Below are 18694 nucleotides of genomic sequence, written 5' to 3' on the forward strand. Positions count from 1 at the left end.
AGTGTATTGTTCACCCTCCAGGAGTCTGCCCATCCTTTCAGTCAGTTTCTGTTGCTGTAGGCTTCTAGTTTATTATTGCATTTAAACAGGATAGAACAAGTTATGTCGAGTTTTATTTTTTGAGACTTGCTTTGTGTCCTAATGTGCTATCTGTTTTATAGAATTTTCCATGTGCTGCTGAGAGGAATATGTTTCATTGTGTCAGGTGATGGGATGCTTCCTGGATGTCCCATAGGATCATTTAATCTATTAAATCATGTAACTCTGGTACTTTCCTGCCACCCGCTTTTAGTTGGTAAGAGTAGGATTAAAGTAAAAATTCCCCTTATATCACAGCATATACATACTATGTTCCAGGACACACACACACACACACACACACATGTCTTTTTGGAAATCTGTGCAATAAAGTCAGGATCATACAATGACATGACTGCAGTTGGTGCAGGGGATGCGTTGTGTAAACATGCCTGCATTTCTCACTGTGACCATCCCAGACTAAGAATGTGTGACCTTCACACACACACACACACACACACACACACACACACACTCACACACACACACATACACACACACACCAGCCACTTACTGTAATTTCCCTGAGAAGGTCGAGGCCTTCACAGGTGCTGCTCCGGCAGTCACCTGACTTATGAATCAGACCGTCAGAGTAGATGAAAGTCGCGTTCACAGTCACATTTAGGCCTGTTACCCAGAAATTAGGAAAAACAGGAAATCAGTGTTATGCTTCCACAATTTATCCAGCTGTGAGACAGCCCTTGTTGATGGATTTCAAGGGGATTGGGGAAAGGTATCTGTGATGGTGAATCTCAGTTTCCAACTTGGCTACATTTGGAAGGAACCCAATCCAAGCATCTGGGCACACCTGTGAGGGATTTCCCTCGGTTTGGTTATTTTAAGTGAGAGACACACCCTGAATCCAGATAATGTGAGGTCAGATCCACTCTAAGCCTGGGCCAAGGTCTGAGGTCCACGTATTCTCTGGGAGCTCACACAGAATGTGCTGTTGCTGGCAGCATGGAGACGGGTGTCGGACTGTGTAAGGCAGTGTGTGTTCTGGATGAGCTAGGTTTAAACCCTGGTGACCCAGTAGAAATTAATCTACGAGGGATGGAAGGTCTGTTTTCCCACACTCCCAGACACTAGGCTCCTGACATCACGAGCTCTCAACTCCATAATTCTGTGGCCATCAGTCGCATAGGGCAATGCCCCAAGCCCCTAGTATTCTGGCTGAACTCCACCCCTCTCCATGGCTACCTGGCAACAGCCATGTTGGCTGGCCCACTGTAAAAGAGGCTGTTTGCCCCTCCCCTCTTTCTTCACTCTCTTATTTTCTTATCCTCTGACTCTCTTCTCTTGTCCCCTTGCCCCCTTGTCCCTCCCCTCTTCCCATTCCCTTCCCCCCTCTCTCTCCATGAGGCCATGGCAGGTTTCTACTTCTCTACAATAAAGCTTTAAAACCATGGATTGCCTCCCAGGGTTTCCAGCTGCCAGACCGGACCACCCAGCACTCTCCCCCCCCCCCTCCTGCCCTTTCCCCTTCATCCCTGGGGCTGACCTAGCAGCCCCCGGGGCCCCCCATTTCGTTCTCAGCTCTTTTGTGGTATCCAGCAGTGTCCTGCGATGCTGGAGAGCTAAAACCAAGACTGCAACTCTCCTCAGACCACGCCCCTCCCAACCCCCTGCAGTGACCGGAGGCCTCTCACAGCCCGAAATCCATCCCATGGGGTCAAGGGCAGTTTCCCATGTCTGCCTGGCCAAAGCCGAGAGCTCTGTTAGGATTGGGGGTGGGGGTTCCCCTCCACTCCCCTTCTCCCCTCCCCGCCCCCCCTGCCCTGCACCCAACAAGTGGCAGCAGATGTGCCCCGCCCTTCCCCCCCCCCCCCCCCACACACACACCGTGCGTCCAACAGATGGGAGCCTCTTTGGGGTGCCAGGACTTGAGAGAAGTCAGAATGTGAGGCACACACATGTACAGTTTCTGGGTGGGGGTGGGTGGGTGAAAACAAGGAACAAAAGGCAGATAAAGATAGATGGTGACTTGTCTCAGAATCTACAAGGAGGCCCCACATTTGCTGCTTAGTGAGCGAGGGGTAGAAGAGACTTGGGGGGCATTGGAAGAAGGTCATATCGGGCATGCATGTGCATTTCGTTGTAGAATGGGACTGTTCTGGAGCATTTTAAATATAGAAATATTACTATGTCTCACTGTCACCTTAGGATTTCTCTAGATTCTGATGGGAGAATAGATAGATCATGGAGAACAAGGAGAAAGAAACAAGGAGACCATTTAGAGGCTACTGATACTTAGATAGCTTGAAATAAACCTGTGGCAATGACTTAGGAGGATTACATGGCTGCATTTTGAAATTTGAGGGTAGGGCGAGTAAAAAAAGTGCTGATAGACGCAACTTGAGAGAAAGAGAGTGCGGGTGTCTTCTACATTTCTTGTCCTAAGAAAGTAGCTAATGGGGAATGTAAATCAAGGACTGAATAGGAGGGGAAATTTGTGAGTGTAGAGTCGTGACTAGGGGATCCAGAGATTTGGGGAAAGCCAGGTTTCTAGGGAACTGGAGGCAGGAGGATCTGGACTGCACAGTCAACTTGGGCTACATGAAAACCTTTTTCAAACAATACATGAATATAAAATAAAACAAAAAAAGTCACCAGGTGCACACATTAGGTCTGAGATGCCTATTAGATTTCTGAATGGATGTGACAAGCAATTAACTATACCAATCAGGAGAAGTTACCCATGCAGGTACACTTGGTGATTTTAAAATGTCAAGAAAACACAGCCTGACCCAAAAAGCAGTATTGGGGGCTTCTTTTCATTGTCTCATGTGTAATAAAGAATGGGCTTTGACCCTGAAACCATGATTGTATAGACTGGACCTCCAGAGGCCAGAAGAAAACACAGGATGCTCTGGAACTGAAGTTTCTCAGAGTTGTGAGCTGCTGTGTTGGAAACTGAACCCAGATCCTCTGAGAACAGCAAGTGCTCTTAACAGCTGACCCATCTCACTGGCCTAGAACACCAATGCATTTTATATTCTGCATTTCCCAAAGCCAGAGTTACCTGTGTTCATGTTTAGAAACAAAGAGATCCTATATTTAGGTGAAGGCAAAGGCATGATGGTAAAGTCCCTGGGTGTTGCTAGGTACCATGTCTTAAAGATAATAAAGAGCTGGCAAAGCATTTGAGCAAATGCTGTCCTTTAAATGATGGTCCTCTCCCAGTGACAGGTAAGCTCGGGACAAATGTCTGACATCTATCAGGAAATGGCCTTCTGGGCCCCAGGAAACCCCAGATGTTGGTATAGCATTGTGAGTGACACTCTGTGTTCTTACACAAACCATTTGAAGCTCTCTGACTTTCGTTTCCTTACATGTGGAGGTGAGGTCCAAACCAGGTTTGCCTGACATGCCACATTTGAATAATATTTTTAAAAGAGTAAAGTCTACCCAAAACAGAAGGAAAACTTGGAACATTCAAAAGTATGTGCTCCTAAAATTTGAAGCCTCATCATTCTGAGAATAGAAGCAACTCTGTCCTTCTACACTTGCTGCAGAGATGAGTCTACCAAATCCGGTATAGAACATCCTTCAATTCTGGTTACTGTTTAACCCAACAACATTTACACTGACGCTTTGTTCACTGGGAGATCCAGCTGAGAGATGTAATTGTTCAGTAGAACTAGCTGAATTAGAGGCCGGTGATTAGACCAACCAGAGAAAACCAGAGGGGAGGAGGGCATGTGGTGAGCTAAACAGCTAAAATGAAATACAGCCATAAACCAGCCATACTACTCAACAACACTTTTTTTTTTTACGTTGAATATATTTATTTGTGTATGGAGGAACAGAGGACCAAAGGGGACATGCATATGGAGGTCAGAGGGCAAGCAGTGGAATTCATTCCTGTCCTGCCGAATGGGTTCCAAGGATTGAACTCAGTTCTTCTTTCGGCTTGGTGGCAGGTGCCTTGACTGGCTAAGCCAAGGTCAGTCCCCTTTAAACAGCTTGGAACCTTTATCCTACTTAATTTGCATATTCTTAGGAAGAATAGAGCTGGAGAGATGGCTCAACAGTTAAGGTCACTTACTGCTCTTGCGGAGGACCTGGGGTCAGTTCCCACTACCCACATGGAAGCCCCCAACCATTTGCAAGTCCAGTTCCAGGAGATTTCATGTCCCCTTTGACCTCAATGGGCACCAGACAGACATGTGGTGTATATACAATACATATAGGCTAATACTTATAACAATTTTTAAAAGTCTAAAAATAAATGGAAATGACATAGTGTATTAGGAGTCAGGGTTCAGTACAAATGAAACCGGAGTGGGTCTGGAGGCCTGGACCCGCATGTGAGGAAAATGGTGGCAAGCAGGCTGGCTACAGTCTTGGAGGTCAAGGAAAGATTCAGGATGTGGTGTTGTAACCCCCTCTTGAGAAAGGTGGTGACTGTAAGCCAGCTCCTCCCTCAGGTGTGTCCCCATCATATTATTTCTACCATTTTCTCATACGAATTTCTACTTATTATTCTTCAATATCTAGGTAGCTTTACTACATCCAAAACCAACCAAATAAAACAATAATAACAAACAACAACAACAACAAAGAAACCTCAAAACAAAGAAAACCCAAAGCTCTCCCAGCCCTCCCTCATCAGCATGAGAGCTCAGCTCTTCCCACCACTGCAGGAAGCTAAGCAATGTAAACCTCTGAGGCTCCAGGCAGACCAGGAGTGACACAGCAAAATCCACATGTAAACCCCCGGAACCTAAGCAAGCAGAATCATCCTGTACTAGGCCTGGTGGCAGACACATGGCTTCGTCACTGTGGCCCCAGTTCTGCATCCATTTACTGACAGACCGGAGCTGGAGTGCTGGGTCATTCCACTCCTGACACTGAGCTGTGAGTGTTTGCAAGAGTCACTCACTTAATCTTTATTCTGAGTCCCTCAAAGGGATATTTATTCTGAAATGAAGTGGTCAGAGGTTAGAGGTAGAGAGTAACTTGCTTCACTTTCATCCCTGGGACGGAGTGGAGCTGAGATGTGCCACAGTGTGGTTCTAGATCAACTTTGGGGCTCTAGATCAAACTTGGGGCTCTAGATCAAACTTGGGGCTCTAGACCAACTTTGGGGCTCTAGGTAGACTTTGGGATTCTAGGTCAACTTTGGGGTTCTAGGTCAACATTGAGCTCTCACTGACAGTGGCTCTTGAGAAACAAAGTGCTGGGGAGTGTTGAATCACTTTGGAGGGAGAGGGACCATTCTGTGAGCTCACAGTTGTCTCTGTAATTGTACCAGACCTTCATTTTTCCCACTCTGTTTCTGATGGAACTTTCTAGAAGCTAGAGAATATAGCTTGTAGCAGATTGAATATAGAAGTAACCAGAACACTATGTCCTTCTTACATTAAGCTGAACATTAGAGATGCTCACAAACCTTTACTTCAATTCCATTCCTTCATCCTTCCCCATTTTTTCTTTTTCCGGCTTAAAAAATAAAAATTGTCTTTAGTAATGAAATGTATGTTAGCTAGTAAACTGTTTGTTACTTTTTAGTGAGCAAGCATTTAAATCCCAAACTAATAAGCATCAATATATGCAACCATATAAAACTATTCAGGGCCCTTGATTCTTTTTTTAAGATCCACTCTTGAGACCCACGGACACAGAACATACTGCACCATGATGTCCATGCATATTTTACAGTTTACTGTTCCATTATCTTAATTTGACAAAGGAATGTCCTCAGTTTATCTCTTCAGATTTTGGGTGATTTTTCTCTTTTTTTAAAGATTGAACTTTTTTTCAAACTATGGTATGACTTTAAATTGAAACTTTAAAAATAATCAGCCAGGTGGTGGTGGCTCAGGCCTGTAATCCCAGCACTTGGGAGGCAGAGGCAGGCGGATTTCTGAGTTTGAGGCCAGCCTGGTCTACAGAGTGAGATCCAGGACAGCCAGGGCTACACAGAGAAACCCTGTCTCGAAAAACAACAAAAAAAAAGAAACACAAAACAAAAAACCACAAACAAATAAACAAACAATCAAGCTCCTTGTCCTGGCAGTTTGTTATCATAACATAATCCAGAGTCAGTGCGGAAGAGGCATTCTCCAGTGAGGTCTTGGGGAAGGACCTTAGTGCATGGGACCACACACAGGGTATGGACTTAGCTATATCCTCAAGAAACTGAGGCCTTGGGACTGAAGGAATCTTTTCTCAAATTATTTGTACCATTTTCAAACATTACTTTCTACTTATTCTTCAATATTTGTGTAGTTTTACTAAGTCCAAAACCAAAGCAAAACAAACAAACAAACACACACACACACAAAGAAAAAAATTAAAAATTAACCCCTTACTTTGGGATGTCACCCACAACCTTTAAATTATCAGTATTTTCCAATATTAGCCCTCATACAGTGTTTTAAATTTTTCCCAAATGTGGAGCACTCCAAATATGCTCGAAAAATTTAGAATACAGCATCTTTCCCTTTTCTAACCTGCTCCTCTTGTGTTCAGTATATAGGAACAAGATGGGTTATCAAGTGCCAATTTCTAGGCATGTCTGTTTCCTCTTCCACAGAACTATCCCTTTATGAACCCATCCTTCCGCCTCAGCATTGTTACAGACAAGAGGAGTGAGTGAAAACCGATATGTCAGTCAGTCAGTAGATGATAGAGCAGCAGTTCACATTCAGGTTGCATGGACTCAGATTCCAAGATGGTAACCAGTGCCTTCTGCTGCTTGTTTGATGTGTCAAGCAACACACTCTTTGAGTAACAGCAACGGTACCATCAACACTGTTCCTAATGTGAATGGAAACATCTTTTAAAATTCATCAAAATGGCGATGGGTAGCCATACGCCTCACTGCCTGAAGGGCGTCCATGGGTTTTCTCATTAAATCCCCACTCGAACCTCGGCAAGGACGGCCATTTATTCAGGTTTTATATCTGAGGAAACTGAGCTCCAGAAGCGTTAGCTAACTTGCTTCGGGTCATAGCTATGGTAAACAGTCAGTCAGGACTGAACCAAATTCCTTCACAATCTGAATCTTTGCTGCGGATAGTGTCCCGAGGCTCTGTCTTAAAGAGAGGTGTAGGTAGTGGTGAATCACTGGCAAAGGCAGTACGATACACACAGGACTCAGACTGAAATGGATCTGCATCTCCTTCCAATGGACCTGATGATGTAAAGTGCTTGGCATCTGTTGTGACACCATTGCCCACCATGCCAACCCCACAGAGCTGTGGTGACTAAAGACATGGTGTGATGAGACATTCTCTAGAACTTGTGTAGTATGTGACAGATCTTCAGGAAACAAATGGAGCCTCTATGAGATGGCCAAGCTTAACCCCCCAGGCTAACAGATAGAATCTTATCTCAGGTCCTTGGATTTCAAATCCACCTTCTTTACCGCTGAACCACACTGTCTCAGTAAATGTGTGTGTGTGTGTGTTATATCATGATCACAGTAAATATGTGCATGTTATTACACAGCCTCTCAGTTCTACTTAGGTCTATACATCAGACTGGCTCATGTGCATCTGGATCTAGTTTGGACACAACTGGGAAGATGACATACATACAGAGAAGTAAATTCTTACCACAGGATTTTAGACAGAAGGTTATGATATGCCATCTTTAAGACCCAAAGTAACCATGAAGATGTATCAAGTACTCACTGACTCAGTAATTCCATTTGTGGCAATGGGGGTCTCTGGGAATGGAGAAAAACTATACATAAGAAAAAGGGGCCAGATGGTGGTGGCGGCACTCTGGGAGGCAGAGGCAGGCAGATTTCTGAGTTCGAGGCCAGCCTGGCCTACAGAGTGAGTTCCAGGACATCCAGGCCTATACAGAGAAACCCTGTCTCGGGAAAAAAAAAAAAAAAAAAAAAAAAAAAAAACCAAAAAAAGAAAGAAAAAGGGTTGTAGCATTGTAAAAATAACCACAAGATATTAAAAACAATTAGATATTTTTCAAGAAGAGAATTTTTAGATAATGGGGTGGTTTCTGGTCTAAGCGACACCCTGTGAGCATTCACGTGACTGCGGTGGCAATATAGCTCTATGAAAGTCGCTTGTAGGATGATGTGCTGTGACACAGAAGATGCAAAATTGTCCCTGTGCTATACTGATCACCCAGGTCTCTAAAACAAGACACCGAGAAAGAGTATTCAGGCAGCGAAAAATTATTGCAGGCACTTGGTTCTTCATGTGTTTTATGTCAACTTATAAAATTCATTTTTATGAATAAAAGATAAGGTCAAGAAAGGCAACAATTAATTCGATTGTAAATGTCTAACCCTGGCTATATCTGATAGTGAAGGCCGCGGGAGACAGGAAGAAATCGCATGGCCAGAGGAAAAACTTTCTATGAACAAGAAGTTCAGAGAAAGGTTCCATACCGGTATGAGTTTCTTCCTTCTTGACCAGGGACCCTATGAGATCTCAGGTCCGGCCCATATCTTGCCCCTGAACAGCTACAGAAGGAAACATGTCTAAATCGGGGCCAGAAACCCAGTTCTAAGAAGGGTATGTCCCTGCTGGGAGGGCTTTTTCTTTTCCTCCAGCAGGGTGGAGAGGACCATAGATCACTCCAACCCCTCTTCCCAGGAAGGAGAGAGAATGGAGTTCGGAGATGAACTTAGAGGAGTTTGGGCGATCAGGCAAAGTCTGCGAGGTCTCTGCCTTGAAGCAAAAGGTTGTACAGAGAAAAGAATCCTTCACCCATAGTCTTACCGGCTTCACGCAGGCGCTTTCGCACTATGTCCAGGCCTTCCTCCACAGCCTCCCGCAAGTTGTCCATAGGTTCTTTGTAGGCTGAGTTGTCCATCATCAGGACACTGATCTCGTAGCTGCCATTGCGGCAGTTCTGCCTCACCTGAGAGGGCCAGAACAGCAGCGCGGGCTGGAAGAGCAGTAGCCGCACAGCCAAGCCCAGCAGTGACATCACGACCTGGCTCGGCTCACCGCCGCACCATGCCCCTTGGGGTTGCTCGCTTGCGGAGACACGGGGAGCCCCTCCGGACAGACGGACAGACGGCCGCTAGCAGAGTCCCTTGGTCCTCTCTTCCCCGCGCACCTTTCTGGCCTTACCACACTGGTCACACGGGCTGTGAAACTCAGCCCGCCTGCAGGTAATTAGCAGGTAGGTTCTGGTAGGAGGTAAAGCAAAGTTCACTTGGTGTGTTTGCACACAGAAAGGTCAGAGCTATAAACGCCTGGAGTACCAGGGCCCCATCCAATAAAAATACACCCGTTTGTGACACATCACTGGGAAGAGGGAAGAGAAGAAGAGAGCAGTATATTTTACATAACAGGCTTTATGAAATGGAAAATAAAGGTCGAAGGGCTCGTAGCAAGCCCAGCAGTGACGGCCCAACAGTACTTCAGCTTTAGCTGCACATCAAAATGCGAGCGTCGGCTAGGATGAGCTACGCATCTACGTCCAGCCAACCCCCATCTATCAGCTCTTCACTACGGGTTGGACGGTAGCAAGGCTCTGGGGACATAATCGTGGACGATGCGGATGCACGAATGTCCGCTTGAATCACACGTTCATTCTAACGGGACAGACAAACATCAGACTAGTGACGAGCTAAGGCCAACAATGGAGAAAAGAGCAGAGTGCGGTGGGGACGCGGGGGAGGGGGGAAGTTAACACGATTCCACAAAGTCAAGGAAGCTCCCCTGCGAGCACAGATGTCCCTAAGCTGAGTTCGGAGGGATAAACGGGCGTCAGCTGAGTGGGAAGGAGGACAGCAAGGGTAGGCAAGGGGATGGATTGTGAAGACAGACGTGGGAACGGTGGGGTGTACTTGAGGAACCCGGAGATCCAGCTTGATTGGCATGCTGTGGAGTCCAGCAGAAACCCAAGGCATCAGAAGACTAAGCAGATGTCTGACAGGGACTGTAGAGTACGCTAGGAGTGCAGACTATATTCAAAAAGTCAGAAAGGGCACTTGACATGGTAATTATTTTATTTTTCCAATTTGTGATACTGAGGAGTTAGCTTAGTTCCCCATAAATCAAATGACTGTTTTTTTTTTTTTTTATGTATGTGTGTGCATATCATGGTGCCCACGAAGAGATCAGAGGGCAGCCTTAACGTGGGTGTTAATGTTGCACCTTGAGACAGAGCCTCTCGTTCGCAGCTCTTTATGGTAAACCGGCAGGCCTGGGTGGGAATCTCTAGGGATTCTCCCCCTATGGCGGTGCTGGGATTACATATGTACTCTTCTGTATCTGACAATATGTGAATGCTGCCATCCAGACTCTAGTTCTCTCTCTTGTGTGGCATGCTGTCTACTTGCTGAGCCAGGTCCACAGCTGATCATGTTACTTTTGAAAAGACCACTCATGCTATCAAGGAAGAAATGTTCCGAAGAGAGGCAAACAAAATCAGAGCATTTATAAGGATTCTGGTTTTGTATGGTACTCGTGAGTTAAAGGGGGAAAAGACAGAAGGAGGGGAGATGGGCTCAAAACATCTGTGATGGTTCGTATATGATTGGCTCAGGGGGAGTAGGTGTGTCACTGTGGGTGTGGGCTTAAGACCCTCACCCTAGTTGCCTGGAAGTCAGTCTTCCACCAGCAGCCTTCAAGAAGATGTAGAACTCTCAGCTCCTCCTGCACCATGTCTGCCTGGATGCCGCCATGTTCCTACCTTGATGACAATGGACTGAACCGCTGAGCCTATAAGCCATCCCCAATTAAATGTCTTTTATAAAAGTTGCATTGGTCATGGTGTCTGTTGACAGCAGTAAAACCTTAACTAAGACAGAAGTTGGTACTGGGAGTGGGGTATTGCTGTGATAGGCCTGACCATGCTTTTGTTTGGAAGAATGTGGATTTTGGGACTTTAGATTTGGAAAGCTATGGAATGCTTTAAGAGGGGCCTAATAAGCCAGCCTAGTAGGAACATGGAAGACAGTGGTGCTGAGGGTCATTTGAACTGTGTAGGCCTGTTGGCCCAAGAGGTTTCAGTGGCGAACTTTAATATGTGGCCAAGAGACTGGTTTTGTGATGTTTTGGTGAAGAACGTGGCTGCTTTTTGCCATTGCCAGAAGAGACTGCCTAGTGCTAAGGTAAAGAGATTTATATTAACTGCATCTGCAAAGGAAGTCTCCAAAAAGCCCAGCAAAGACTTTGTTGTCTGGTTAAGTCTGATGAAGAGAATTTTGAACAAACATAGCAAGCTGAGAAAGGAAAAGTACAAAATACATATAGTTTGAGTATTAAAGGGACTCCGGGAAGTGAAATGGAGCTGAATTCAAGGATCTTAAATTGAATTAAGGGAGTGGTGACCCGGGGGCAAGATCCCACCCAGCTAAATTTAGGTCCAGGCTTGGTGGTACAAGCCTTTAATCCCAGGAGGCAAAGATAAGCAGATCTCTGACTTCAAGGCCAGCCTAGAACAGAGCAAATTCTAGGTGAAGAAAAACTTAAATCTAGGCTTGGCAGATCACACCTTTAATCCCAGTGTTTAGGAGACAGGTATGCAGATTTCTGAGTTCAAAGTCAGTCTATGGAGCAAGATCCAGGACAGCCTACTTAGGCAGTAAAAGAGCTGGAAAAAAGGAAGTTAGTGGTAACATAATAGAACAAGGGGGCCAGTGCTCCAGCTCCTGCAAGCAGCAGAACTCAGCAGCTTCAGCCATGTGTCTGGCTTTATATCCAAGAGGAGAAGGAGACTACTGGGACAATTGATGCTGGTTAGCTGGAGCTAAGAAAGTAGCAGTGATTAAGAAGAGACTAGCGTCACTGAGGTGAAATCTTCTGGGAAGTGTTTTTGGAGAGCACAGAGGCTGTGTTCCAGACATAGCCAAGGCTGTACCTCATGCTGCAGCTGTACTTGGTAACGTGTAAGAATCTCCAGGTGGTACTGGTTTTGAAGGCATCATGAAGAACAGCTGAAGTTTGGTGCTGTGAGAGGCTATGGAAGGCCATTGGTGAAAGTGCACCCTCAGTTGTAATTGACAGCGCAGGACTGAAAGGGTCATACAAAGGAGTTGAGGCTTGGTACAATGAAGAGAGACTATGAGAGGCTTTGGTAAAGCATAGTTGCAGTGGAAGACCCTAGCATATTGGAGATGCCAGTACCATGGGATGACTACCAAGAACGGCAGTGGAGTGGATCAACCTGAACTTAGAGTGCTACAGAGGGCAGAGCTGGAGAAGTGACACCAGTTCTTTGGAGATGCACAGAAGATCATGTGTGGATCTCAGACACTGGAACAAGAAGCTGTGAAGCTGAAACTGATTTGGGGATCCCAAGATGTTAAAGTTGCCAGAGCCACAGGATGCCTGCCAAGGAAAGCTGCTAACAGGGAGTGGAACCAGCCCAGGAGACAGAACCTTATTGCAGTCAACAAAGATGAAAAAGGAGTTGAAGATCTGAAGATTGCTTTGCCATCAGACATGGAAGCAGAGTTTGGACTTTGCCCAGCTGGTTTCCTGTCTTGCTTGGGGGATTACAGTTAAGTGATTGAATGAATCTCAGAAGAGACCTTGAACTTTGGACTTTTAACACTGTTACTTTTGAAGTCAGACTAAATGTATTTTGCATTATGCTATGTTTAACTATGGCCCCCTTAGACTCATGTTTGAACAAGCCTATGGGGGGCCAGGGAGTGGAATGTGATGGTTTGTATATGACTGGCCCAGGGAGTGACCCTATTAGGAGGTGTGGCCTTGTTGGAGTAGGTGTGTCACTGTGGGTGTGGGCTTAAGACCCTCACCCTAGTTGCCTGGAAGTCAATCTTCCACCAGCAGCCTTCAGATGAAGAGGCAGAACTCTCAGCTCCTCCTGCACCATGCCTGCCTGGATGCTGCCATGTTTCTGCCTTGATGACAATGGACTGAACCTCTGAGCTTGTAAGCCAGCCCCAATTAAATGTTGTCTTTTATAAACCTTGCGTTGATCATGATGTCTGTTCACAGCAGTAAAACCCTAACTAAGACAACATCTAAAAAGTGAAGTAATGGGACCTGGTATTTTATTGAGTTTGAGGTCCCAGGGAGAGGGAGGACTCAAGGGTGAGGCCAGAAAGTGTTTGCTGGTCATTAAAATCCTGAAAGCCAGTGGGTTTAAAAGAGATAATGACTTCCGTCTTGGGACAGGTTGATTTTATATCTGTCTGTGCAGAGGTGAGAAGAGGACCTATAGATATATAAGAGGAGGTCAGGAATACAACAGAGGCATTGGCTGGTGGCTTTGATGTCATTGTTTCCCATGCTGACTTCAAAATGTGAAAACTAAATGTGTTAACTGGCATGATGCATCTTTCATGGAAGTAATTTAAATTGCATTTGCAACCTTCCCAAGCAAAGTATTGAAACCACGGCTAAATCCGACCAATCTAAATAGAAGTAAGGTTCCAGGCCCAAAGAAATCTATACGATCTACACTGAGATCCTTCCTGAGGTCACTTGAATGGCCCTTCTGAGGTGTCTATTTTCTAGCTGGTGGCATTCCCCCTTGGCGGGATCCTAAGGAGATTGCCTTCTTCAGAACACAGCTTTTGAACAGGCCCTGTGGGAATTCTGCCTCCCGGCATAGAATTGGCATCGTTTGGTTCCTTTGCCTTAGCCTAACTGTTAGGATTCTGTCTAAGCTCCACACTACAATTACCTGGCAACAGCCAGGTATGCCCCGCCCCACAGTTGCCTGGCAACAGCCAGGTAGGCCTGGCCCACTATAAAAGGAGCTGCTTGCCTCTTCTCTCTCTCTCTCTCTCTCTCTCTCTCTCTTACCCCTTGGCACTCTCACCTCTCTCCTCTCTGCTGCCCCTCTTGGGCCCTCTTCCCCTACCCCTTCTTTCCACGTGGTCATGGCTGGCCTCCACTTCTCTACTCTCTCTCCCTCTCTCTGCCTTTCTCTGCTTCTACTACCCCATTAACTCCCATCCTCTGCCCTTGATAAACTCTATGCTATACCATGGTCCCTCCGAGGGAGGGGGAGGAAGAGGTGCCTGGGCATGGGCACCTTCTCCCCACAGCGCCGTATACCATTCTGTAAACCTCTTTCTCTTTTTATGAACCCAACACTAACTAGTTCTGATGTTTAGTAAAAAGGAAGACATTTTGGACTGCTCCTTAAATCAAACAGCAGTGGATAGGGCTCTATACGTGGGACTCATTCTTGTGTGTTTGTGTATTTGTATGTGTGTGCGTACCTTCACGAGTTTATTTGCAACTTGCATGCAGGCACCCATGGAGGCCATGCGAGAGCATCAGAGTCCCCCGGAGGCAGAGTTACAGGTGGTTGTGTACTCGGAAGCAAACTTGGGTCTTCTGAATGAGCAGTAAGCGCTTTCAACTGCTGAGCCACATCTCTGCGTCCATACACTTGGGATTCTTATCTGTTCATTAGCAGCCAAGAGCCTGAAAAGCAGGCCGGTCCTAGAAGCCTATTCAGCTGTAGAAATAACTGTCTCTCTTGCCAAACGCAGAGGGGAGAACAATGCTAACTGGGAAGTGGTCATCGGTACGGGATGGGGGTTGCATTTTTATCAGGGTGGAAGCTACTTCGTTTAAATATTGGTAGGAAGGGGCTGGTATAAAGCTAGGAGGAAAGGCAGAGAGAGAGAGAGAGAGAGAGAGAGAGAGAGAGAGAGAGAGAGAGAATTGAGAAACCATGTTCAGGAAACTGAAGCAGTGGGATTCTCAGGCAACTGAAGACAGGCTTGTGTGGTGCTTCCTGTGCGTGCATACTGCCAGACATCGAGCTGGGAGCCCCAGGGTGTGTGTGTGTGTGTGTGTGTGTTAGTTTAAACCTTCCTGCCTGTGGAAGGAGGCAGGATGTCTGCTGAGCGTCAAAGGGGAGCTGGAGTAGACACAGGTTTACAGAGAACCTATGACCTTGGAAAGTCTGTGAAATGAGTAAGGGGAGGAGCTTCGAGGCCCTCCGCAGGGCTGTTTAGAATAAGGGGAGGAGCTTCGAGGCCCTCCGCAGGGCTGTTTAGAATAAGGGGAGGAGCTTCGAGGCCCGCGGCTCACTCTGCTTAGCTGGAGTGGTGAGCTTAGTGACTGGATTTACTGACTCATTTTATGATTATTTTCCAGAAAGGTTCAACTCCTTAGAAATGGACATGGGAAGGTGAGCAGCGACAGGGCCTAGCTAGGAGTGGACAATTTCTAGGTCGGTACAACGAAAATTTAGTGGATTTCAAAAATTGGAGGTTTAAAAAAAGAAAGAATATCTAGAGAGTCAGACTGTTACACCTGAGCTGGATGAAGAGCTAGGGATGGTGGTGTACAGTAATCCCAGCATTAGGTAAACTGAGGCAGGAAGTGTGTTAGCAAGACCAGTTTGAGGTACATTAGGAGACCCTGTCTAAAAACCAAACCAAACAACAGCAACGGCAAGCGGTTGAAGGAAGAGGGAAGTGGATACAGCGAGGGGGTGAGAAAAATGGATGGAGAAGAGATTTTGAAGCATAGCCGAGCAAATGAAGCAGAGATGCAGAGAAAGTCGCGGAACAGCGGCCTGGGCGGCAGGGCAGCGTTTGCCGCAGGCCGTGAGCTTCTGCGTGATTGATTTAATAGCTCACAGTGGCGGACTGAGGAGGTGCAGGGCGACACATTTGAATAAAAGGGCTAAGGAAGTAGGAGTCTGGTTTGAAGGCAGGCTGCCCACTTTGCAGCAGGTCCTTGCTAGAGTCGTAGACCACTCCATGCAAACGGAATAAAGAGTGCAGAAGTCACCGTGGGTTCCTAGAAAGGGCCCAACAGTGGTGACTTAGTAGTAGAAAAATCAAAGACCAGGAGCTGTGTTTTAAGTAAATCTTCTCAAGTGACAAAGTAGATCAGTATAGAAAGGATCAATAGAAATAATGTCAATGATCATGTGTGGACTGTAAAATAAAAACTCACTTGCCCACATTTCAAACTCCTAAGATGATATAGAATATTACTTTTACTTTTCCTTTGCACCCCTGAGCACCATATCCCTAGAACTCCAGGTTTGCCAGGAGCATCTTAGGACCAAGGTCAAGCTCTCCTGTAGCACTAAGAGCAGGTGCTCTAGCAAGATAACATTTCTTCAAGGTTCAGTCTCAAAACAATTTCTAAGTCTCAAAGCAGTTTCTCAGCCTCTACTGATTCATCCAAACTGATCAGTCCCAGTGTCCCTGGGAAAGTATGTGGGTTCTCAAGCCTCACAAGGCCCAGCTTCTATCGAGGAGGAGGCCGTTGTGGTTATTTTAAGGGGCAGGATGGGTGTCTTAGTTTGGGTTTTCTTGCTGTGGAGAGACACTATGACCAAAACAACGTTTATAAAGGACAATATGATTCTGAGGCTTGGTCTATTATCATCATGGAAAGAGCATGGCAGCATCCAGGCAGACATGGTGCTGGAGATGCTGAGAGTTCTATATCTTGTTCCAAAGGCGACCAGGAGAAATCTGTCTTCTGGCAGCTAGGAGGAGGGTCTCCAAGGCCATCCCCGAAGTGACATAATTCCTCTAACAAGGCCAGACCTACTCCACCAAGGCCACAGGTTCTAATAGTGCCACTCCCTGGGACAAACATATTCAAACCACCACAATGGGTCCGGTCCTGCTGGGGGATGGGTAGTGGACGTGGTGATCAGCCTTGACTATTAACTCGGAAGGAATTAGAATCACTTAGGAGACAGACTACATGGAGAGCATTTCCAGAAAGGATTAACGGAGGGAGGCAGACTCACATTGAAAGTGGGTTTCCAGGGTCCTAGGGTGAGTGAACAGGAGAAACTGAGTGGGTCGGCAGCACCAGTTCTGCTGTTTCCTGACTGTGGACACAGTGTGACCAACACCCCTCCCCCTCTTGGCTACAGCTAAAGCTGTTCTCGCCACCATGATTGTCCCCTTTGAGGGGCTGTGCCTTCAGTCTGCAAGTGGATAAAGCCTTCCTTGCTGAAGCTACTTCTATTTAATATTGTGTCACAGCAATGAGACTGTGAGTAGTTCAGCACTACTATGTAAGTATTACTTGGTGCTAAAAGGAGGGTCATGGCTATGATAAGCCTGACCAGGTGGTTTTTAGGCTCTTAGAACTGATCAAAGTGTGGGAGAGTTTACACATGTAGACTAAGAATCCCGACAATGCTGTAAGCGCACCTTAAAGAGAATTTGGTGGGGGTCTGGAAGACCACACTGCGGAGAGGTGTGCAGACCGCGGAAACCTGGCTCATGAAGTTTCCCGAGGAAAAGGCCTCCATTGAGAGTTAGACCAGAGGACATTTACAAATGCTCTATTTTGGAGAAGAATCTGGCCTTATTTTGCCAGTGTCCTGAAGTAAGCCTTGAGTAAGACTAAATTCAAAAGGAAGGGACCAAGCGGTTTGGTGGAGGAGATTTCAACACATTGTACATCTGTTGTGGCACGGTTATTATTTAGTTAGAATTACAACATGACAGAGCAGAAAGTTTGAAAAAATGTACCATAGATGAAGGAAGGGATATGAATAGGCTTAAAGATGCACACAAGAGGGCTGGAGAGATGGCTCAGCGGTTAAGAGCACTGAGTACAAATCCCAGCAATCACGTGGTGGCTCACAACCATCCCTAATGAGATCTGACGCCCTCTTCTGGTGTGTCTGTAGACAGCTACAGGGTATTTACATATAGTAATAAATCTCTAAAGAGAAAGATGCAGACAAGAGAGTCTCCAATAAAGCAACTGAAATTGTTAAAGGGGGTGGATATAAGGAGCCATCCAGCTCTGCATTGGGACAATGGGTAAGAGGGCTGAGTCTGAGACCCCACTTACTGATGACCCCAGCTTGGAGACTGCCACCAGATGGGTTCACCGCTCCAAAATGGCCAGCTAGAGAAATGTTTTCCCAGCGCCAAGCCTTGAAGGACCATGACGGATGCTTCAGCTGTGGTTCAACAGGCCAGCCGACATCTCAAGCTGGCAGCACTGTTCACATGGTATTGGCTTTACAGGCATGAAAGATGAGGTTATAGAGGCTTGAACCAAGGTTCCAGAAATCCTCCGAGGCCAAGCAGCGTGAGATATGGTCAGATGCTCAGCAAGAAGGCTCCGAGAGGCCAGTGTCTGAAACTGAAATGTTGCAGCAGAGACTCTCAGGGCGGTGTGGGCGCCAGCACTGTGGGATGTCTGCTGAGACATCCGCTGCCACTGTGTTGGAGATGTCACAGAAGCTGGAGAGACATGGCTACCCAAGGCTTTTGGGGTCCAGGTGATTCCATAGATGGTGGACCACAGAGATGGAGGATTTGGTGTTCTGCTGCCTTGGCACCAGATTTCCTTTCTATACTTTCTGTGATGGGAATGTTTAATTTGTCTTATTGAAGATTAGAAGATGTAGCTTATTGCTTAATTTTATGTGGGTTCATAGATAAGAGCTCTCTATGAATCTCACGAGGGATTTGGGGCTTTTGAACAATTCTGGTACTATCAAGGCATTCAGCCATACATTCTCTCATCTGTGTCATGAAATCATGAGACCTTAGGGATGGATGGGAGGAGAATATTATGCTTTAAAATGATAGTTGGCAAGGCCTGCCTGGACTTGGGATGGTTGGTCTTCATTGTTGACTTGCTGGGGAGGTGGGGGGGGGATGTAGAATCACCATGGAGACAAACATCTGGGAGCGTCTGGGAGGGTGTGTCCAGAGAGCAGCAACAGTGCAGGGAAGACT

At 46.3% G+C, this 18694-nt stretch overlaps 1 protein-coding gene across 1 annotated transcript in view; it reads right to left on the bottom strand.

Moving 5' to 3' along the window:
- The window catches only part of Gucy2c (guanylate cyclase 2C), a 95303-nt gene that overhangs the window by 73084 nt on the left and 3525 nt on the right, over positions 1-18694 (bottom strand). Inside the window, exons 2-4 of the mRNA XM_052172929.1 lie at positions 9480-9604; positions 8781-9040; positions 593-705 (exon numbers count right to left, since the gene is read on the bottom strand). Of these exons, the coding sequence (XP_052028889.1) occupies positions 593-705; positions 8781-9040; positions 9480-9604 (498 nt within the window). The remainder of the gene's footprint in view (positions 1-592; positions 706-8780; positions 9041-9479; positions 9605-18694) is intronic.

The sequence above is a fragment of the Apodemus sylvaticus genome, chromosome 2 (assembly GCF_947179515.1).
Source record: "Apodemus sylvaticus chromosome 2, mApoSyl1.1, whole genome shotgun sequence".
Classification (NCBI taxonomy): Eukaryota; Metazoa; Chordata; class Mammalia; order Rodentia; family Muridae; genus Apodemus; species Apodemus sylvaticus.